This window comes from Parasteatoda tepidariorum, chromosome 4 (genome assembly GCF_982258835.1).
Source record: "Parasteatoda tepidariorum strain Cologne lab strain chromosome 4, Ptep-v5.0, whole genome shotgun sequence".
NCBI lineage: Eukaryota > Metazoa > Arthropoda > Arachnida > Araneae > Theridiidae > Parasteatoda > Parasteatoda tepidariorum.
In genome coordinates this window covers 112649795-112668170 of record NC_141758.1, presented here as the reverse complement: position 1 = coordinate 112668170, position 18376 = coordinate 112649795, and the positions used below count along the sequence as shown (strand labels likewise).

Sequence of the window (18376 nt, the reverse complement as noted above, 5' to 3'; positions counted from 1 at the left end):
TATAAACCTTTGTCAACTAGAAGGACAGACAGCACAATACAGAGAAGGACATCGCGAGGATACATCCAGGATAACAGCGTAATTCGAACCCGCTACCTCCACGTTTTGCACAGTATTTGACCGGCGATACCGCACGGCAAGGAAGGCCTGAGAGTGTGTACTACTTGTGTTCTTTGGCTCAGCTATTAGTACAAAGTTTTACGTATGTCAGTAATTGTTGTGGGTTCGAATCACACACAAGATATTACTTTAGAATAATTAGAATAGCGAGAGATATAACTTTAGATTTGCTTTAGGATAACTAACTCGCTTTAAGAATACAAGATCAGTTTGTGACTACACATACTCATGTAGTTTAAATTTTAATATTCCCCATTACGTCAGTAGTTTTCGTAGGTTCGAATCTCACACTACATAACGATATTTGAAAATTTACACACATCGAGTAGTTTTAAAGCTATTGAGCTTTTCATTCGCTGAAATTTAAATTTGGTTCAAGTGGCAACGTTGTCTATAGTTGAGGGTTCGATTCGAACTCTATTCATGAATTCATTTCCGTATATTGCTTTAACCTATTCTTCTGTATACAATTTAGCGTTCCGCAGTGGACTGATCGTTAAGACACGGTTCCCAGTAGAACACCGAAGTCACGCATCACTGGCTACGTCAGTAAGTGGGTGGGTGACCACTTTGATCAGCCAGCGTAGGGACCGAGGGTGTGCGGTATTGGTCCTCGTTAAACTGTGCTACCGTAAAGTGCTCGACTTCGCGTGCAGATCGCCGGGCTACCGAAGCGGGGGTGCCATCCCCTCCGCAGAGGATCAAAACTGTGATGGCATGTCTTCGGATCATCCTCCGGGATGTTTCCCAAACCGTCGCCAATAGCCCATTGTGCAGCTCTAGTGCGACGTAAATGAAGTACCTACCAACAATATTTACTATGAGAAAAATATGAATTTATCAATCGTGTTTGCCATTTAGTGTTTCAATCGAAAGTTTTACAAAAATATCAAACCGCAAATCTGAAGAAAAAAAAGTGTTTGGAACTATATGTCCACGTATGAGGGACGATCAGTAATTATAAATTTACACGTTTTTTATTTTTATTTTGTTGCGAATGTAAGTAAAGTTATTTTTATGTTTTCAAATTGATTCTATGATATTTCAGGCATGGATACATATTCCATTGGGTACATATCGATTCAAGATATTAGCTATCGCGGGAGAGGTAAAACTGTGAAAGGTAGGTACACGTTGCACTAGAGCAGCACAATGGGTCACTGTCGACGGTGAGGGAAATATCCCCGAGGATGATCCGAAGACATGCCATCTCAATTTTGATTCTCTACGGAGAGGCCGCTTCGGTAGCAACGACCTGCGCGCGAAGTTGAGTATTTCACGGTAAAACAGTTTAAAGAGGACCACGCACCCTCGGTCTCTACACCGGTTGAAGAAAGTGGTTTCCCACTCCCACAGTGACCGCAGCCAGTGATGCTTGACTTCGGTATGTTGCTGAGAACCGTGTCTTAACGATCACTGAGGAGTGGTCCTATTTTATTCAATAAAAGAATGGTACTTAATTTAAGCCATGTCAGAAGCTTAAATTAAGAGGCTATACAGCGTGTAATACTCGTAGCGCGTAATACTATATATTACTATACAACCGAAAAAGACTAATAATTTTTTTTAAACACAGGGAACACTCTTAAGCCGCGTGACATTTTTTTACGAAAAACAACTGCAATCCATCTCCCTTTTTTCTCGGAATTAAATGCTGACATTTTGTCCGAGAAAAACATATGTACGTGATCAAATATTTTAAATAAATATGTTTTTCAGATTCGGTGAATGTTGCACTTTATCGAAAAAATCTGAAAAAGAGTTTAGTCTAGCTTGATTCTTTGGATAAATCAAGTATATAAAAACCCGAACTTGATGAACTAGCATTTTTTATGCCGTCGGTTTATTTGAACTTTTAACATAAAGATAATATAATATAGTTTTTTTTAAAAAAAAATCAGACAAAGTTCAATTGATTACGCAAGGTATGTGTAACTGATTAAATTTATTATGTTGGGTTAGATACTTTTAATTTTCTGTTGCTATGGGTTTCACTTTCAGAAAATTCGGTACAATGTTCCACTAAAATATCGTAATATCGTTCTGCAACTAAAATGAAAGTTGAACCACATAATCACGTTATCAAGTTGTCGAATAATTAATTTGCACGAAAATATGAACTTGGCAACGTCTTAAGGTCGCAGAAAATTTCAATGGTCCAATATGCTCCACAATTTCTAACAGTAAACTCGTATTTTTATAGAGAGAAAAAAAATATTTATAAATAAGTAAATAGAAAAGTTATCAACTTAACATTCTGAATCTGATCGAAGAATTTTGGCAACTATTTTCTGTCTCATTTAAAACAGAAACATATCGAAGTACGCGAATCGCGTATTCGGCATTTTTAAATTCTTTTATTATTAGTCATGAATTCTAAGTTTGTTTTTACTGAACCTTTTGTTCTACAATTTTGAAATTGTTCTTCTTATGGTTCTTTTAAATTTTTTTTTGTTCTATGCGCATCATGAATATTCGATACACAATTTTACTACAAACGCATTATGTACAGATATAGTCAAACGAATAGTGAACTTTTAAGGGACCGAATTTTCGGTTCACTATAACCAGGAGTTCACTATATCCGTAGTGCAAACAATTTTAACTCATTTCTCCGAACTGCTCCTTTTTATGACACATTATTTAAATAAATGACCCATAAAAAGAAATACAAAAATGATTAAGAAACGATGTGTAGTCGCAAAAAATGCGTTAACCTTTATTTTCTATGACTCTTCGTCTTGCGTTGAAAAAACTTAGGAATGAACTTTATTGAGGGTTGGGAAACTGAGATAGAAGAAGCAAACAAGAAAAAATGCTTATGGCTACATTCAACTCAATAGAAGGTTTTAAAAATCGGTATGTGTATTTCATGTGAAAATTTCAAAATGACCAAACAAATGAAGAAAACAATCAGTCGAAGACAGAAATAAGTTCATAATATTCAATTATCCTCTCTTCTTTCGGTTCATTATATATATATACAAAAAATATTATTATATGTGTAAAGCAAGGCACGGGAGTGAACATTTCGTTCACTATATCCGGGAGTTCACTATAAAGCATATTCACTATAGCGGGGTTCTAACTGAATAAATAAATATTTATTAGATGTGTTTATGCTTCAAGTTATTCATCTCGCTTCACATTAAGAAAATTGAAAAATTGACATTATTTCTTTAATTATTTAAATATGAATTCAATTCGATTTGAATTTGTACTTAATTTAATTTGAATTCAAAAACCGTTTTTCGAGTTTTACAATCCTCTCACGAACATAAATTTGAAGCAATTTTATTTTATTAAAAAAACAAAGTTAAGTTTCAAATGTGTGTGAAAAATCGTATCAAAATTGATAACCTGGTTTTCTCGCAGTCGCACTACCGGTTTCGTTAGCCTCTTTAGACAATTCGCACCATGTGCATGTTAGCGCATGCGTAGTTGGGAGCTGGCCGATACGACGAGGAGAAAAATAGGCTTCAGTTTGTGGTTAAATTACAGTCAAAATAATAATAAAATTAAGGTCAATAATATAAACAGGAAAAAAATGTTTTTTATTAAAAAATAAAATCACAAGTTCACATCATGAGTAAACAAACCTCTTGCTGATATTTTTAAGGCTAAGTGCTGCTGAACGGTATATATTTGCCCGTTATATCCGTCTACTACCACTTCTACGCTGCCCAGTATGCCGTATAAGGAGTCGTGTTTTTAAGTATAGATGGCAGCACCTACCATAAGTTAAGCATTTTAAATGATAGATTTGATGTCACGTGACTTCGACCATACATAGTGCGAAAAAAAAGCTTTTTTTTTTGAATAGCACCCGTGATGCTATCAGCATCTGTTTTTCGACATTGAGACTATTATCTTTTGCCATTTGTCCCGCAGTGGAGTTATCATAAGGACACGGTTCCCAGTAGAACACAGAAGTCGCGCATCACTGGCTGCGGTCAATAAGCGTGCGGGTGACCACTTTGATCAGCCTGCGTAGGGTAATGACATGTCTTCGGATCATCCTCCGGGATGTTTCCTAAACAGTCGCCAATAGCCCATTGCGCAGCTCTAGCTTCGACTTAAATAAAGTACCTACTTACCTTTTAGCAATTATTTTGTATGGACGCAATGCATCCTCAATGGCTTACATCATAGTTTTATGATTGTTTTTAAAACTTAGAGAACCTACTGAAATGCTTGAAACTAGGGGGCATAGCTCGCTAATCCCCAGAATGGCATTCGTAGTCCCTTTAGGATTTCTTCTCAATTCGAAATCATTACGCTCGCACATTTCATACTTATTCATTTTTGTCTAAATTGATATATAAACTAGCACAATTTTGAAAATCTGGAAGTATGAAACATATGCAATCTGCTATAGACTTTGACATGTAAATATTTCATTCAATTTATATGTATAAATAAAGAACTGGTTTACATACATTTTAGTGCTACTTGAAAATTGCATTTTTAACAAAACATTTATAGAATTTCCTTGTCTTCGCAATTACATACTTAATTGTTTGGAAAAGCAACAGTCCTTTATGTAACACTTAACTAAAAAAAATTAAAACAATAGTTCTAGATTATGTTGTCTGCATAAACAATAAGCTTATAATTCAAGCAAAATATAGAGAAGTTTGTTCTTAAGTTATGTATGGGTACAACATGCATGTGCAGGCTTGTGTGCTCAATTAAGGCTTATAAACCTTTGTCATATTGAAGGACAGACAGCACATTACAGAGAAAGATAGCACAAGGACATATCCATAGGATAACAGCGGCATTCAAAGTCGCTACTACCACGCTTTGCAATACAGCTCGGCCATAAGTGCTGTAGCTGTTGCTCATTTACGCCGCAGTAGAGCTGCTTCTAGGAAACATCCCGGAGGATGATCCGAAAACATGTCATCGCAATTTTGATCTTCTGGATAGAAAATGGCTCCCCTGCTTTGGCAGCACTACAACCTGAACATGAAGTCAAGCACTTTACGTAAGAACAGTTTAACGAGCACCCATACCGAGTGCCCTCGCTCTCTCAGCTGGCTGATCGAAGCGGTCAGAGATGCTTGACTTAGAACCGTGTCTTATGATCAGTCCGCTGTGGGTTTTTTTTAAATATTATGTAGAAAATAACGATTTTGAGTTTAAAAACTTTGCAATCAGCAAGTTTTACTACCGCAAGTAAAATACGACAAACCTACTAGTAGTTGCATAAAATTAAAATCCGATTAAATTAAGATAAGAAAAAAAAACTAAATTTTACTAGCAGTTGTAGAATTAAGAACCCTTTTTCAGAATTCCGGTTTATTCCACTTTTGAATAGTGTTTTAAAACGATTTGAAGAAAATATTTTAATTTTTATTTCACTAGTTGCATAATCAAGCAAACTTTTCAGAATTCTGATTTATTCCATCGCCCCGTTGAAAGAAATCCCCCAAATATCCTTTTTTTCCCCAGCTAACTATAGTGCTTTAACCTCTATTGTTATTATGGCAACAAGTTAAAAAAATTCAACTTCTAATCTTAATCGAATAACAAAAATATTTAGCGTACATATAAATGAAGTAATGATTCACTTTATAATCTTAAACAGTACACCGATTCATTAAAAATCTGATTTATCGTTCGTTGACTTCGTAATTCGATATTTCTGAAAAGATCTTTCAGAGATAAGAACTCAAATCTTAAAAGACAGTTGCTATGATAAGTTAAAAATATAAAATAAAAAAGTATTTTTAAACATTTGGCTTTTAATCAGTCTTCAAAGTTATATTGCAGTTGCAACTTTGTTACCTTTTTTAGTATGTAAACTGCTGTTTGTAGAAAATGCAACACCATGAAAGAATCATCAGAATCAAATGAAATTTAATGCAGAAACGACTTGTACTGATACAAATAAATGATGAAATTTTCAAAACAAAATAAACAAATTAAGCATCCGAAATCAGTATTTGGTGCAGCCACCACGCGCTGCAATAAGTGCTGCTATACGACGTGGCATGGAGTCAAACAGATGTTGAATATCTGCTTGAGGAAGAGAATTCCATATCGCTTGTATGCGCAACCAAAGTTCGTCTTTGGAAACTGCAGGACGCGTATCACGAATGAGACGCCGACCAACCATATCCCACACGTGCTCAATAGGCGACATATCCGGCGAATAAGCAGGCCAAGGAAGAAGTTGCATGCGTTGTGCTGAACAGAAGTCTCTAACAGTCCGCGCAACATGTGGGCGTGCATTATCCTGCTGAAAGATAGCTCCAGGGATGCCTTGAAGGAAAGGAACGACTTCGGGCTGTAGCACTTCACGGACGTATCTGTTGCTATTGAGATTACCCTCAATTCGTATCAAATTGGATCGTCCATGATACGAAATCGCACCCCAGACCATAACTCCGGGTGTTCGACCACTATGTCGTTCAATAATACACTCAGGAAGGCAGCGTTGACCGGCATAACGTCTAACACGAACACGGCCATCATGGGTCCACAAATTGAAGCGTGATTCATCTGAAAAGACAACTTGGTGCCAATCAGCTCGCCAGTCTCTGTGCTCAAGAGCCCACTGCCGACGCAGCCGTCGATGATCCGCCGTGAGGGGAATCCTGTATAATGGCACCCTTGCACGCAATCCACGGCGCAGCAGACGACGACGAATTGACGAAGCCGACAATTGTACACCTGTAGCAGTAGACCAATGTGCTGCCAGCTGCCTGGAGGAAGCTGTGCGATCATTCACCGCCATGCGGAGCAGGTGTCGATCATCGCGCTCTGACGTCACCTTCTGTCGTCCAGTGCCTGTTTTTCGAGTTGTTCGGTGCTCGTCGGTCCACTGCTTCCAAACTCGCATCACTGTGGAACTGTTCCGCTGCATACGAGCTGCTATTGCGCGATAGGAAAATCCTCCTTCTCGAAGGCCGATTATCCTCCCTCGTTCAAACTCCGTAAGTTGCTTGAATTTCTTATTCTTCCGTCGTGGAGGCATACTCAGGTCTCACTAAACGTTTGCCACTAACAAATAATCATAGACTATTTTCAACGTCCCGCTACAGCACTTTATTTATACGCTTTCAGCATCAATTCAGAGGGCGCTGCGCGCGCCACGCACGCGCGATGGCTCTGAAACTTTATTAATTTGCATAATATCCTATAATTGACATTTGCTGCGAATTTCATTTGATTCTGATGATTCCTTCATGGTGTTGCATTTTCTACAAACAGCAGTTTATTATTTCTAATCTACGTATATGAAAATTTCAAGTGTTGCTGGTATTATTTTTGTAGGATCAGCACTCTACAGTCCTTGGCCTATATTATTAGACGCACATACAAGATTCTATGTAAAATCTTAATCATCATGCGATACTATACAAGCTTTATTGTTTTTACGTGGCTGAAACCGATTTGCACTTGTTTACGTTAGTGTATCAACGGGTTAGCATTGTAATACAATACGTTAAAAACAAATACAAATAGGAAGTGCATAAAAAATACCCGGAATAAAACCCTATTACTTGTATGTTTAAATATAAAAGTATTGCATACAAACTCGTGCAAAACATGCAATTATTAAAACACTACAATGCGTCTAATAATTTGATCTAATTATTATAATAGAGTAGGGTCAATTGTAACACTTTTTACTTAACTATTTTTAACTCACAAAAAATTCAATATATTATTAGTATTAATTGACAGACGAGTAAAGTAGACTATCCTCTACTAGAAAAAAATAATAAATACCTTATTTTAAATGTTATTATATTAGTTATTAACAATTTTTGACAGTCATGCACTTGTTACAATTGTCCCCACTTACGGGGTCAATTGTAACAGTTCATAAATTCAACTAAAACATAGTTAATTATACATATTATCATAGTTGTGATATATTTTTTTTATTGATCAAAATAGTAGTGATATTTTAGGAGTTAAAATAATAATGAGTAGCGACCTAAAGGGTTAAACTTTTAACTTTAAGGGGCTAAAAATTTTAATTCATGCTGTGAAAGGTGACAAATAAAATAATGCACATGCAGCATAATATAAATGATATAGGAAACTATTGGTGGATCTTAAAGAGTTAAGTAATGGTTTGTAAACATAAGATTATTTATTTTCAGCTGTTACAATCGTGACTTTACTTATTGTTACAATCGTCCCCAAGACGCCATTTCAGCTTCATTTGTTAAAAACAATGCTAGTTAATTAACAAAAGTAATTTTTTTTTAAATTGAAATGTTAATTAAGGTGTCCACTTACATATTCGGTTAATAATTTTTATTTGTTTAAACAAAATTACTTTGTTTCAATATAATATTCTAATGCCAAAAAAAGTACTTGCGTAGCGTGAAAATATTTTTTGTGATGTAACTCTTTCAAAAGTACATAAAAATGGTTGCCAGCAGGGATGTACATGTAGATTTATTAAATACACCTTGTGCGCCACCTAGGAACCAAATCTAGAACCCGACACTCGAAATGTTTGCTTTGTTACAATCGTACCCTGTTACAATTGACCCCACTCTCCCCTAATATAACACCTGATATAACAAATATTCTATAGTTATATAATACATCGTCTAATTTATCTAATCGTTAAATTTATATTATATATCGTTTCATTTAACCCATTGAGTCCCTAACGTAAACAAGTGCAAACTGGTTTCATTTGCGTAAAAAGAATAAAGCTGTATAGCATCACCTGATAATTGATATTTTACATAGAATCTTTATGTGCATCTCATAAGTTGGTCAGATAGTGTATAGAGACATTATATACTCGACAAAGACATTGTATAAAATTAAATATATCTGAGTTGACGATCATAAAAAAAATAACATTTTCTTTATTCGATAAATCAAATTTTTTTTTTGAATCACAAGTTTTAATTTAACCGGCTTATCTGTTTATTAGCAATGATATTGCATGCTGGGAAACGGTCCTTAAACTTCCAAAAAAATAATCATGAGTGTAAGGAATACCGGACAATAATCTTTTATATAATAAGAACATCAGTTTATAGAATACACACTTATCCTGTATTCCAATATTCGCCATTACACATATTCCGCGTATTCCACATATTCGCCAAGTTTTATTACTAATTATTAAAAAAGTGTGTCTTACAATTATTAAAAAAAGTGCGCCTTTCTTATGGAAATAAATAAATAAAATGTGAACCTGTTGCTACGAGAGTATACTTTTAATGAATACTAATCCATCATAATCGTATTCATTAAAAGTATGAAATAAACATAATTCATACTTGGCCATATTGTCATTTGAAACTAATATACAATACGAGGGTTGCTATTTATATTTCTGGCCTTGGCAACATTAAGTGTTGCTAGGCGACCGCAGACGATTTTAATCGAAAGTATGATATTTTTAAACATAAATTCAGCAGACGATTTACCATTATAGCTTCATTTGTGTTGTTGACTGTAAATTGAAAAGTTCTTCTCTTTCAAAAAATGGAATTGAATCGTGAACATTTTCGTGCCATTATTTTTCATAACTTTCGACGTGGATTGTCAAGACAAGAGTGCTTCGATGAACTTAATTCTTCATTCAGCGATAAAGCGCCATCCTACAGCACTGTAAAAAATTGGTATAACGAATTTAATCATGGTCGATGTTCGATCCAGGACAAATCCCGTACAGATTGTCCAAAATCCGTTGTTGTGCCAGAAAAGATCGATGCTGTGCGTGAACTGATAAAGCAAGATCGTCATGTGACATACCGTGAGATAGGGGCGTCTTTGGACATTAGTATGACTAGCATCAATAAAATATTGCATGAACATTTGAGCGTAAAAAAAAATTTGTTTGCGTTGGATCCCGCATAATCTGACAAACGATCAAAAAAAGGCTCGTGTCGATTGGTGTAAGGAAATGTTGAAAAAATACGTTCAAGGTACATCAAAGGCTGTGTATAACATCTACACAGGTGACGAATCATGGATCTATGCATATGAGCCGGAAACAAAACAGCAATCAACTGTATGGGTCTTCCAAGACGAGGCAAAACCAACAAAAGTTGTTCGAGGAAGAAGCACATCGAAACAAATGATTGCCTGTTTCTTCGGCATTAACGGTCATGTGGTAACAGTGGCGTTAGAGCAACGCAGGACGGTCAATTCTGAATGGTACACGACCATTTGTTTGCCAGAAGTCATCGGAGAAATTCGAAAAAAGCAGAAGAACAGGCGAATCATTCTTCATCATGACAATGCCAGCTCTCACACATCGACTCAAACAAAGGCATTTCTGACGGAGCGAAAGATCGAACTGATGGGTCATCCGCCGTACAGCCCTGATTTGGCACCCAATGACTTCTTCTTATTCCCACACATCAAAAATAGATTACGTGGACAACGATTTTCGACCCCCGAAGAAGCGGTTGATGCATTCAAAACGCATGTTTTGGAGTTACCTCAATCGGACTGGAAAAAGTGCTTTGAAAATTGGTTCAAACGCATGTAAAAGTGTATTGATCATCATGGAGAATATTTTGAAAAACAATAAAACCAATTTCGATCCTACATATTTGTTTTTTTTAATATTAGGCCAGAAATATAAATAGCAACCCTCGTACCACGGCACTGTTTAAAGTTTTTAATCATACCATGCTTTGTTGCTGGTTGATTTTGACGATACCTAAATAGATAATTGCAAATAATGACCTCCATCAATAATTGTATCTAATGTATATAAAGTATGATTAAAAACTAAAAAATAATAATCTTTAAGTTGATAAAGTTATGTATCTGGCATTAATCCCTTGATCACGCAGACGCGATTCTCCTTTCATCGTATTCCTTAACTGTATCATTTTGTGTTGTCCCCTGTTTCAAAAACTATGATACAAAGACTAATATTTAACTTTTTTCATTTGCCCCAGTGTAACTCGGGATAGTAAATTAATAGTAAATTAAATATTTTATACACATAAAAAAAATTCAAATGTCAACTTAGAACTTGTGTATTATGTTTTGTTTTAGTTCCTTGTATTGATTAATGAAATGAAATAAAAAAAAATAGGGTGATTTTTTGCATTTGCTTAAAAAAAATTGGTAAGAGAAGCGGTTAAAAATAAAATTATTAAAAACAGTTCTCGAATTTATTGAAGTGTTTTAGATCAAACAGAAATTGTATATCATAGCCGGTGTTCAAGAGGAATAAATCTGACGAAAGTTAATTACCCTCAGATTTCCAGAATGAACTGATGAAAATAAAATAGCGCCTGATATAATTCTTCTATAAAATTTAAGGCATCCTAAGAAAATTGAGAAAAATATCACCAACTTAAATAAAAGCAGCGCCTATAATCAATAGTTACTTAACACGTTGTTTTAGATCAAGCTAATTTTACCACGCTAATTTTACATGGCTTGCGCGTCTGGCCAAAATGATTTTTGTGTGTTCTACATTGCATTAATTTCAGGAAACTATTTTAGCAACAATAATCAATAATAATATACAAAAATTAAAACCATTAAAAATTTACTCGAATTATATGTTTCTAATAATCTTGGCTTCCCCGGTGACCGGTGACCCCCATGGCATACAACGTGTTAAAAAGATTAAATCAATTAGGGAGCCACAGTGGTTACCAGGGGATTCTCCCAATGAGTTGACACACGTTCGAATCCTCAGGATGACTTGTACCGACCACTTTTAAATCCTCATAGTATCATCAAGAAATAATCCTTACTAGTAGACCAATCATGGGTTAGAATCCCTTGCCGTCTAGCTAACCCAACCATGTAATGCAGCTCCTTTAGACGATGATTTGCTTGTCTCATTGTTTGATCCAAGAGGTTCCTTCTCTTCTGTGTTTGGTTCGAAATCAAATGTTGAATAGTGATAGTCGTAAACTGCAAATAGCTCTTGAATTTATGACCAGATATAAAATTAAAATCAATTGAGGCTAAGCAAGGGCATTTATACCAATGAATGCAAAAATCAAATCTTCGACACAAAATATGGATTTTTCGTGTGTCTTTTACCATCGTTATAATTTCACCCTATTTTTATCCAGGGTCGTTCGGAGAACTGGGTAGTGATATCATTTTAAACCATTGAAAAAATAAATATATATGTTGTCTAAATACCACACAAATGTTCAAGCTCTAGTAAAATCAAGCTTGAAAAGAAATACTTATGTATATATATATAAATGTTTATTATGTGTATTATAATGAGTCATAAAAATGTGTATTATAAAAATGTTTATTATCTAAATAACACAAATATACATAAAAAATATTGCATACAACGTTCGTAAAATATTATTTGTACAAAATTATCAAAATATTATTTGATCAAATTCTAAAAGGATTCCACACACAGGGGTAAAAACTTTGGCTAGCAGACAACGCATCTTCTTACCACAGGCTGCATATCATACATATCGTTAATCCTACAGCTGCAACCTGTATTTGAAAGAACAAATATTTATGTTCTATATCCTGTATTAGCTTCTATAAGAAATAGAGTTTTGTACCTTGGAATAACTTTTGATTGAATTATCACGTACTCAATCTGAAAGGTTTGAAATAACTACTATGCTGTTTAATTAGCACAGATGATATTTAATGTAAATGGTGACTGATGCACGTTAAATCTGTCGAGTCACAAAGTCCTCCATGTTCCCATAACAAATTAATACTTCTGGGGGTACTGAATTGGAGATGGATCGTTCTCTGATTCAGGTCAAAATTACGATCTGTGGATGAATGAATGGGTTCGCCCTATAAACGGGTGTGACGTATGGGTGAGGCGGAAGTCGAATTCTTGGGCATAAATGGCGCCACTGTAAAACAAGAACAATCGCACCCCCTCTGCCTTAACGGGCATGCGAAAGAGAGAGAGATAATATTTAAAGTTACGAAATCAGACACAAAAACGTCTGGATTAACATTAAAAAAAATTTCAGCAAATTTGTATTTGTCACCTCCAAAATGTGGGGGGGAAGAAACGTAAGTATACAATTTTTTTTTAAAAAAATTTGATAACTCAGAAACTATTCGACTGATTTCCTTTAAATTTTGAATTCAGAAATTTAAATTCTTTCCTTTAAAATGAGGAAAACATTTGTATATGTTAAAATTCAATTTTTTTCATTATTAAATTAAATAGTAAATATATATATATATATATATATATATATATATATATATATATATATATATATATATATATATATATATATATACATATAAAATTAATTGTTTTTTGCGCAGAACAATCTTTAGAGGAACGATTTTCATAATTGTGAGCAAAAAGTGTTCGATTCGCTTTCGTTTTCGAAAAAAAGACGAAATACGTAAAAAGTAAACTTAACACAAAGGGATTCAATATCTACCTTCTGTGACCATATTTCTCAGATGGCGACTGCCCCCACTGTTGGGAGTAAGAAATTCAAATTCGTCGGGGAAAAGGGTATGTTTTCAGAGAAAATACGTTTTTGTGTCTGATTTTATAACTTAAAACATGGTCCGTTTCATTTCATTAGCATATTTAAAATAAAATTTCAGTTCATGGTAATCCGACCATGAGATCAAAAGTTATTTAGAGAGGTGCATTTTTTTCTCTTCTTTTTTCTTAAACATCTTAACTTAGAAATATAAAATACAAGAAGTCATAAATTTGAAGTCATTTTACTCGTTAACAATCTATAACGATAACCTTATGTTGAATGACAGTTTAAAATTAAAACTTCTCTCTTTGAAACATTTATAGATTTGAAAATTTTTTTTTAAATGGTTATGACTTACATCTGATCGCTTTCTCTTATTTCTTTGATTTTATGTTTCGGTTTTCGTTACTTTTGACATGAAGTCGAAATAATAAAAGGATGACCTAGAGAGAGTTTTTGCTATAACTTTCGAACGAATTAAAACTTTGATGAAAATAATTTCAATTTGAATGAATTGAAAATGAATTGTTTGAAAATGAATTGAAATTGAATTGTTTATAATTGAAAAAGTCCTTTTCAGCATGCCAAATTCTGTGGTGTCCTTCCCGCAGCTTGAACAGCAGCCCGCATGGTGTTTTTACCTACAACTTTAATAGTTCACGAACTAATTACTGAATTTTTTTTTATTCCAGTACATTTTTAATATACCTTCGTAATGTTAAGTTTCTAAGTCTTACAGTTTTTGCGCAGCAAAACAAAATGCAAAGTAAAGTGTTAAATCAAAAACAGAGGTTATGTCGGCAGCGGCTGATTGAGAGAAATTATTTTTGTTATGTCTAACAAAAGCATTAAAAAAAAGTGCATGCTTTTCGCATATACTGAACCAATCATAGCATTGTGAGCCGCGATGACTCATGGTACAGAGCGTTCGCCTTCCAATGAGGTGAACCCGGTTCGAATCCAGCGTTGGCTGGTCGATACGAATTCCGCATCCGGCTTACACCGACCACAGTGCTGACGTGAAATATCCTCAGTGGCAGACGGATCATGGGTTAGAGTCCCTTTGCCACCAGGCTAAACGTGGGAGGTTCTCGTGGTCTTCCTCTTCATGTAACTCAAATTCGGGCTAGTTCCATCAAAAAATTCCTCCACGATAGCAAAATTTTTCCTACTACTTGATCCAAGAGTTCCCTTGTCTTCTGGATTGGGTTCAAAATGACAAGGCTACGGAATTGGACATTAGAAGTCATAAACCCAAAAATTGGGTCGGCTGCTCAACGACGGTTATAAAATATAAAATCATAGTATTGTACCTTTGACCTATATGTGGCAGCAGGTTCAATAACCAAATTGAAAAAAAAATTCTATTCCATGTAAAAAAAATTCTATTCGGGATAAAGTTATATCGACATTTTTTTAATGATTCCCTTTTGTATTACGTTTAAGATTCATTGACCGAATTTAGATGCCGCAGGAAAATATGTCATTTGTTTTCATTTCTCTATAACTTACATAATTTGCGCTTGTGTCAGTTATTTTTTATGTAAGATTGTTAATCCATTTTGTTAAAACAGTATGGACAGAGAAAACAGTTTCTGACAGAAATCCATTGAACGAGATTTTAAAAAACATACATAAGAAAGGCACGACATAATTGAATGCCAAAAAAAAATAACGAAAGGGTTAAAATAGTTTTGTTTCAAATGTAAATTTCTTCAAATGTAATTTTTTTTTCTTCTATAAAATCACTTTTCATTTCGACACTGGATCACGTTTTCTTTTTTTTTAAACTTAGAAGCTATTCTATCTAATAGGAAGCATTATTCAAACAACTTTCAAAAAGAATAATTTACAATTTTAATTTCTTTCCTTTTATTTTATAGCTACAAACAGTTTTAGGATAAGAAAATAGTTAGCGCTAAGTTATAATACACTTTTTCATACTGTTTTCAAAAGTGGCGTATTTCACATCAAAATGTTCACCATAACATTGTTTCTAATGAGATGAGACTTACCAAGTTGTCAGAATTTCCACAAGATTATAGCAGAAACATCGAATGGCTCACATGAAAAAAATGATGGCGCTTTTCACCAAAAAAACGTGTTCACGAACAGTTTTAAAAAGTTGCTTTCATTGCATGTAGAAAAAAAAACATGCTCAGTCAACAGAAGAACACGTTAATTTGTGGCGTAACTACCACCATAAATATTGAATGCCAATTCACTGGTATATAAGACATGATAACTAGATTCCCTTTTGATAAATGAAGGTTGACATAGTCTAAGATTAAATCCCCTTAAATTGTTCAGAGAGGCAGCAGGGATGAGCGTCCATCAAAGCAAGTGGCCAACATGGGAGGCTATTTGATAGTATAAAGCTAATTGAAACTCTGTGTGAGTTAAATTTTTAATTTGAAAAAAAAATCAGCTTTAGCGTAGTATAATATTTATATAATTGATAAATGATATTGCGAAATTTCTTGTGAGAGTAAAGAGTGGTGGCAATGTTGGATATTTTTGTGTGAGAAATTGTTTTCATATCAGGAACATTTAATAAGAAATAAAATCAGAGAGGCTTTCTTTTTAAATACATGTTTTGAATACTAATGAGTATTATGATCAGAAAACAATTTTTATTTATAACACAAAACTTAATGGGCTTAAAAGCTCAAAATAAATGCGAAAAAAGATTTACACGAATTAAATGCACTGTAAAAACAATGACAAACCGCATAAACCACAAGAAAAAATTTGAAAAACATGAAGGGACAGAGAAACTGTTTTCCCGGATTCAATGGGTATAACTTTTTTTATGTTATCCAAAACTGTATCCTTTTTAACAACTTATGTTCAAATAGAATGGATCAAAACATCGTTGACAGTAATTCCTTAAACTTATTTCTGTCTGTTCTCATTTTTCTGTTCTATTGAAGACATCAAGGAACAGGAAAAAGCATAATTATAAGGAATGAATAATTTACTTGAAAAGGTTAAAAATAACAAGTCTCAAAAATAGCGAAATTGAAATTAAAGGAATTTGAATCACCAAATTCTAGTGATTCTATTTCAATGACATTCTTTAAAGAAAAATAGTTTTTTTTTTTTTACTCAATCAAAGATATGACTTTTATAGATGATAGGATGAAATAAATTCCAAAAACTGAATATGAATATATATACAGTGGTTGCCAAAAGTGTGGACACTTTTTGAAAGTTTCATGTTTTTCAACTTTGTGTACTTGTAGAATATATTAATTTTCACTTAAATACAAACGTTTATATATCAAATTGAAGGTAATTTAATGTAGAATTTAATAATAAATACAGTATTACAATATCTGTATTACGAAAAAAGTTATGCAACTAATAGTAAGATCTATGTTAGATTTGCATTTTTTGAAAGTGATACTTACACAATCAATACTTAGGAGGGTAACCCTTATTTTTTAAGACAGCTTCACAGCGTCTTTTCATTGAGTGAACGAGTGTTTGGAGTTCATCTTTCGCAATCACATGGTACCAAGAATCAATTATAGCTTCACTTAGTTGTCGTTTATTGGATGGACGTTTTTTTCGTACAAGAATTTTCAAACGTCGCTACAAATTTTCAATTGGATTGAGATCAGGGCTGTTTCCTGGCCATGGTAATATATCTATGCCTTTATTTTTAAACCATGCTTTGCATACTTCGCTGTGTGGCATGGAGCTGAATCCTGTTGAAAAATAAATGGTGCGTTGTTGGGGAAGAGATCCCTGATGGAAGGTATCAATTTTGGTTTCTGGACAGTTTCGTTGTATTTTTGGCATTCAGGATGCCAAATCAGGCCGAAAAAAGTGCACAAGTGCTACTACCGATAGAAAAATTAAACGGCTATGCCTTCAAGATAGAAAAATTTCATCAGATGCCATTAGATGTGAAATGAATGCAGCGGATATTACAGTAAGTTCAAGAACAAAAAGATGAAGGTTGTCAGGATTAGAACTACAAGCTACAATTCCAAGGAAAAAACCATATTTAAATCAAAAGCAACGCAAAAAACGAGTTAGGTGGGCAAAAGAACACATTAAATGGTCAGAAAATCAATGGAAGCAAGTAATCTGGAGTGATGAGAGTAAAATATCGCTCTTTGGTAGTGATGGTAGAAAATACATGAGACGTAGAGTAGGTGAAGCACTTCATCCTGATTGCATATAAAGCAACTACAAAAAATCCAACAAATGTCATGATTTGGGCATGTATTTCTGCAGATGGTGTGGGCCGAATTCAAGTGATTGATGGCATCCTGAATGCCAAAAAATACATCGAAACTGCCCTGAAACCAAAATTGATACCTTCCATCAGCGACCTCTTCCCCAACAATGCACCATTTACTTTTCAACAGGATTCAGCTCCATGCGACACAGCAAAAGTATGCAAAGCATGGTTTCAAAATAAAGGCATAGATATATTACCATGGCCCGGAAACAGCCCTGATCTCAATGCAATTGAAAATTTGTGGCGACGTTTGAAAATTCTTGTACGAAAAAAACGTCCGTCCAATAAACGACAACTAAGTGAAGCTATAATTGATTCTTGGTACCATGTGATTGCGAAAGATGAACTCCAAACACTCGTTCACTCAATGAAAAGACGCTGTGAAAGCTGTCTTAAAAAATAAGGGTTACCCTCCTAAGTATTGATTGTGTAAGTATCACTTTCAAAAAATGCAAATCTAACATAGATCTTACTATTAGTTGCGTAACTCTTTTTGTAATACAGATATTGTAATACTGTATTTATTATTAAATTCTACATTAAATTACCTTCAATTTGATATATAAACGTTTGT

At 34.2% G+C, this 18376-nt stretch overlaps 1 protein-coding gene across 1 annotated transcript in view; it reads right to left on the bottom strand.

Moving 5' to 3' along the window:
- Positions 1–12340: 12340 nt before the first annotated feature.
- The window catches only part of LOC107457133 (tetraspanin-1), a 30380-nt gene continuing 24344 nt past the window's right edge, over positions 12341–18376 (bottom strand). The window contains exon 7 of the mRNA XM_016075209.4: positions 12341–12561. Within this exon, the coding sequence (XP_015930695.1) occupies positions 12514–12561 (48 nt within the window). The 3' untranslated portion in view covers positions 12341–12513. The remainder of the gene's footprint in view (positions 12562–18376) is intronic.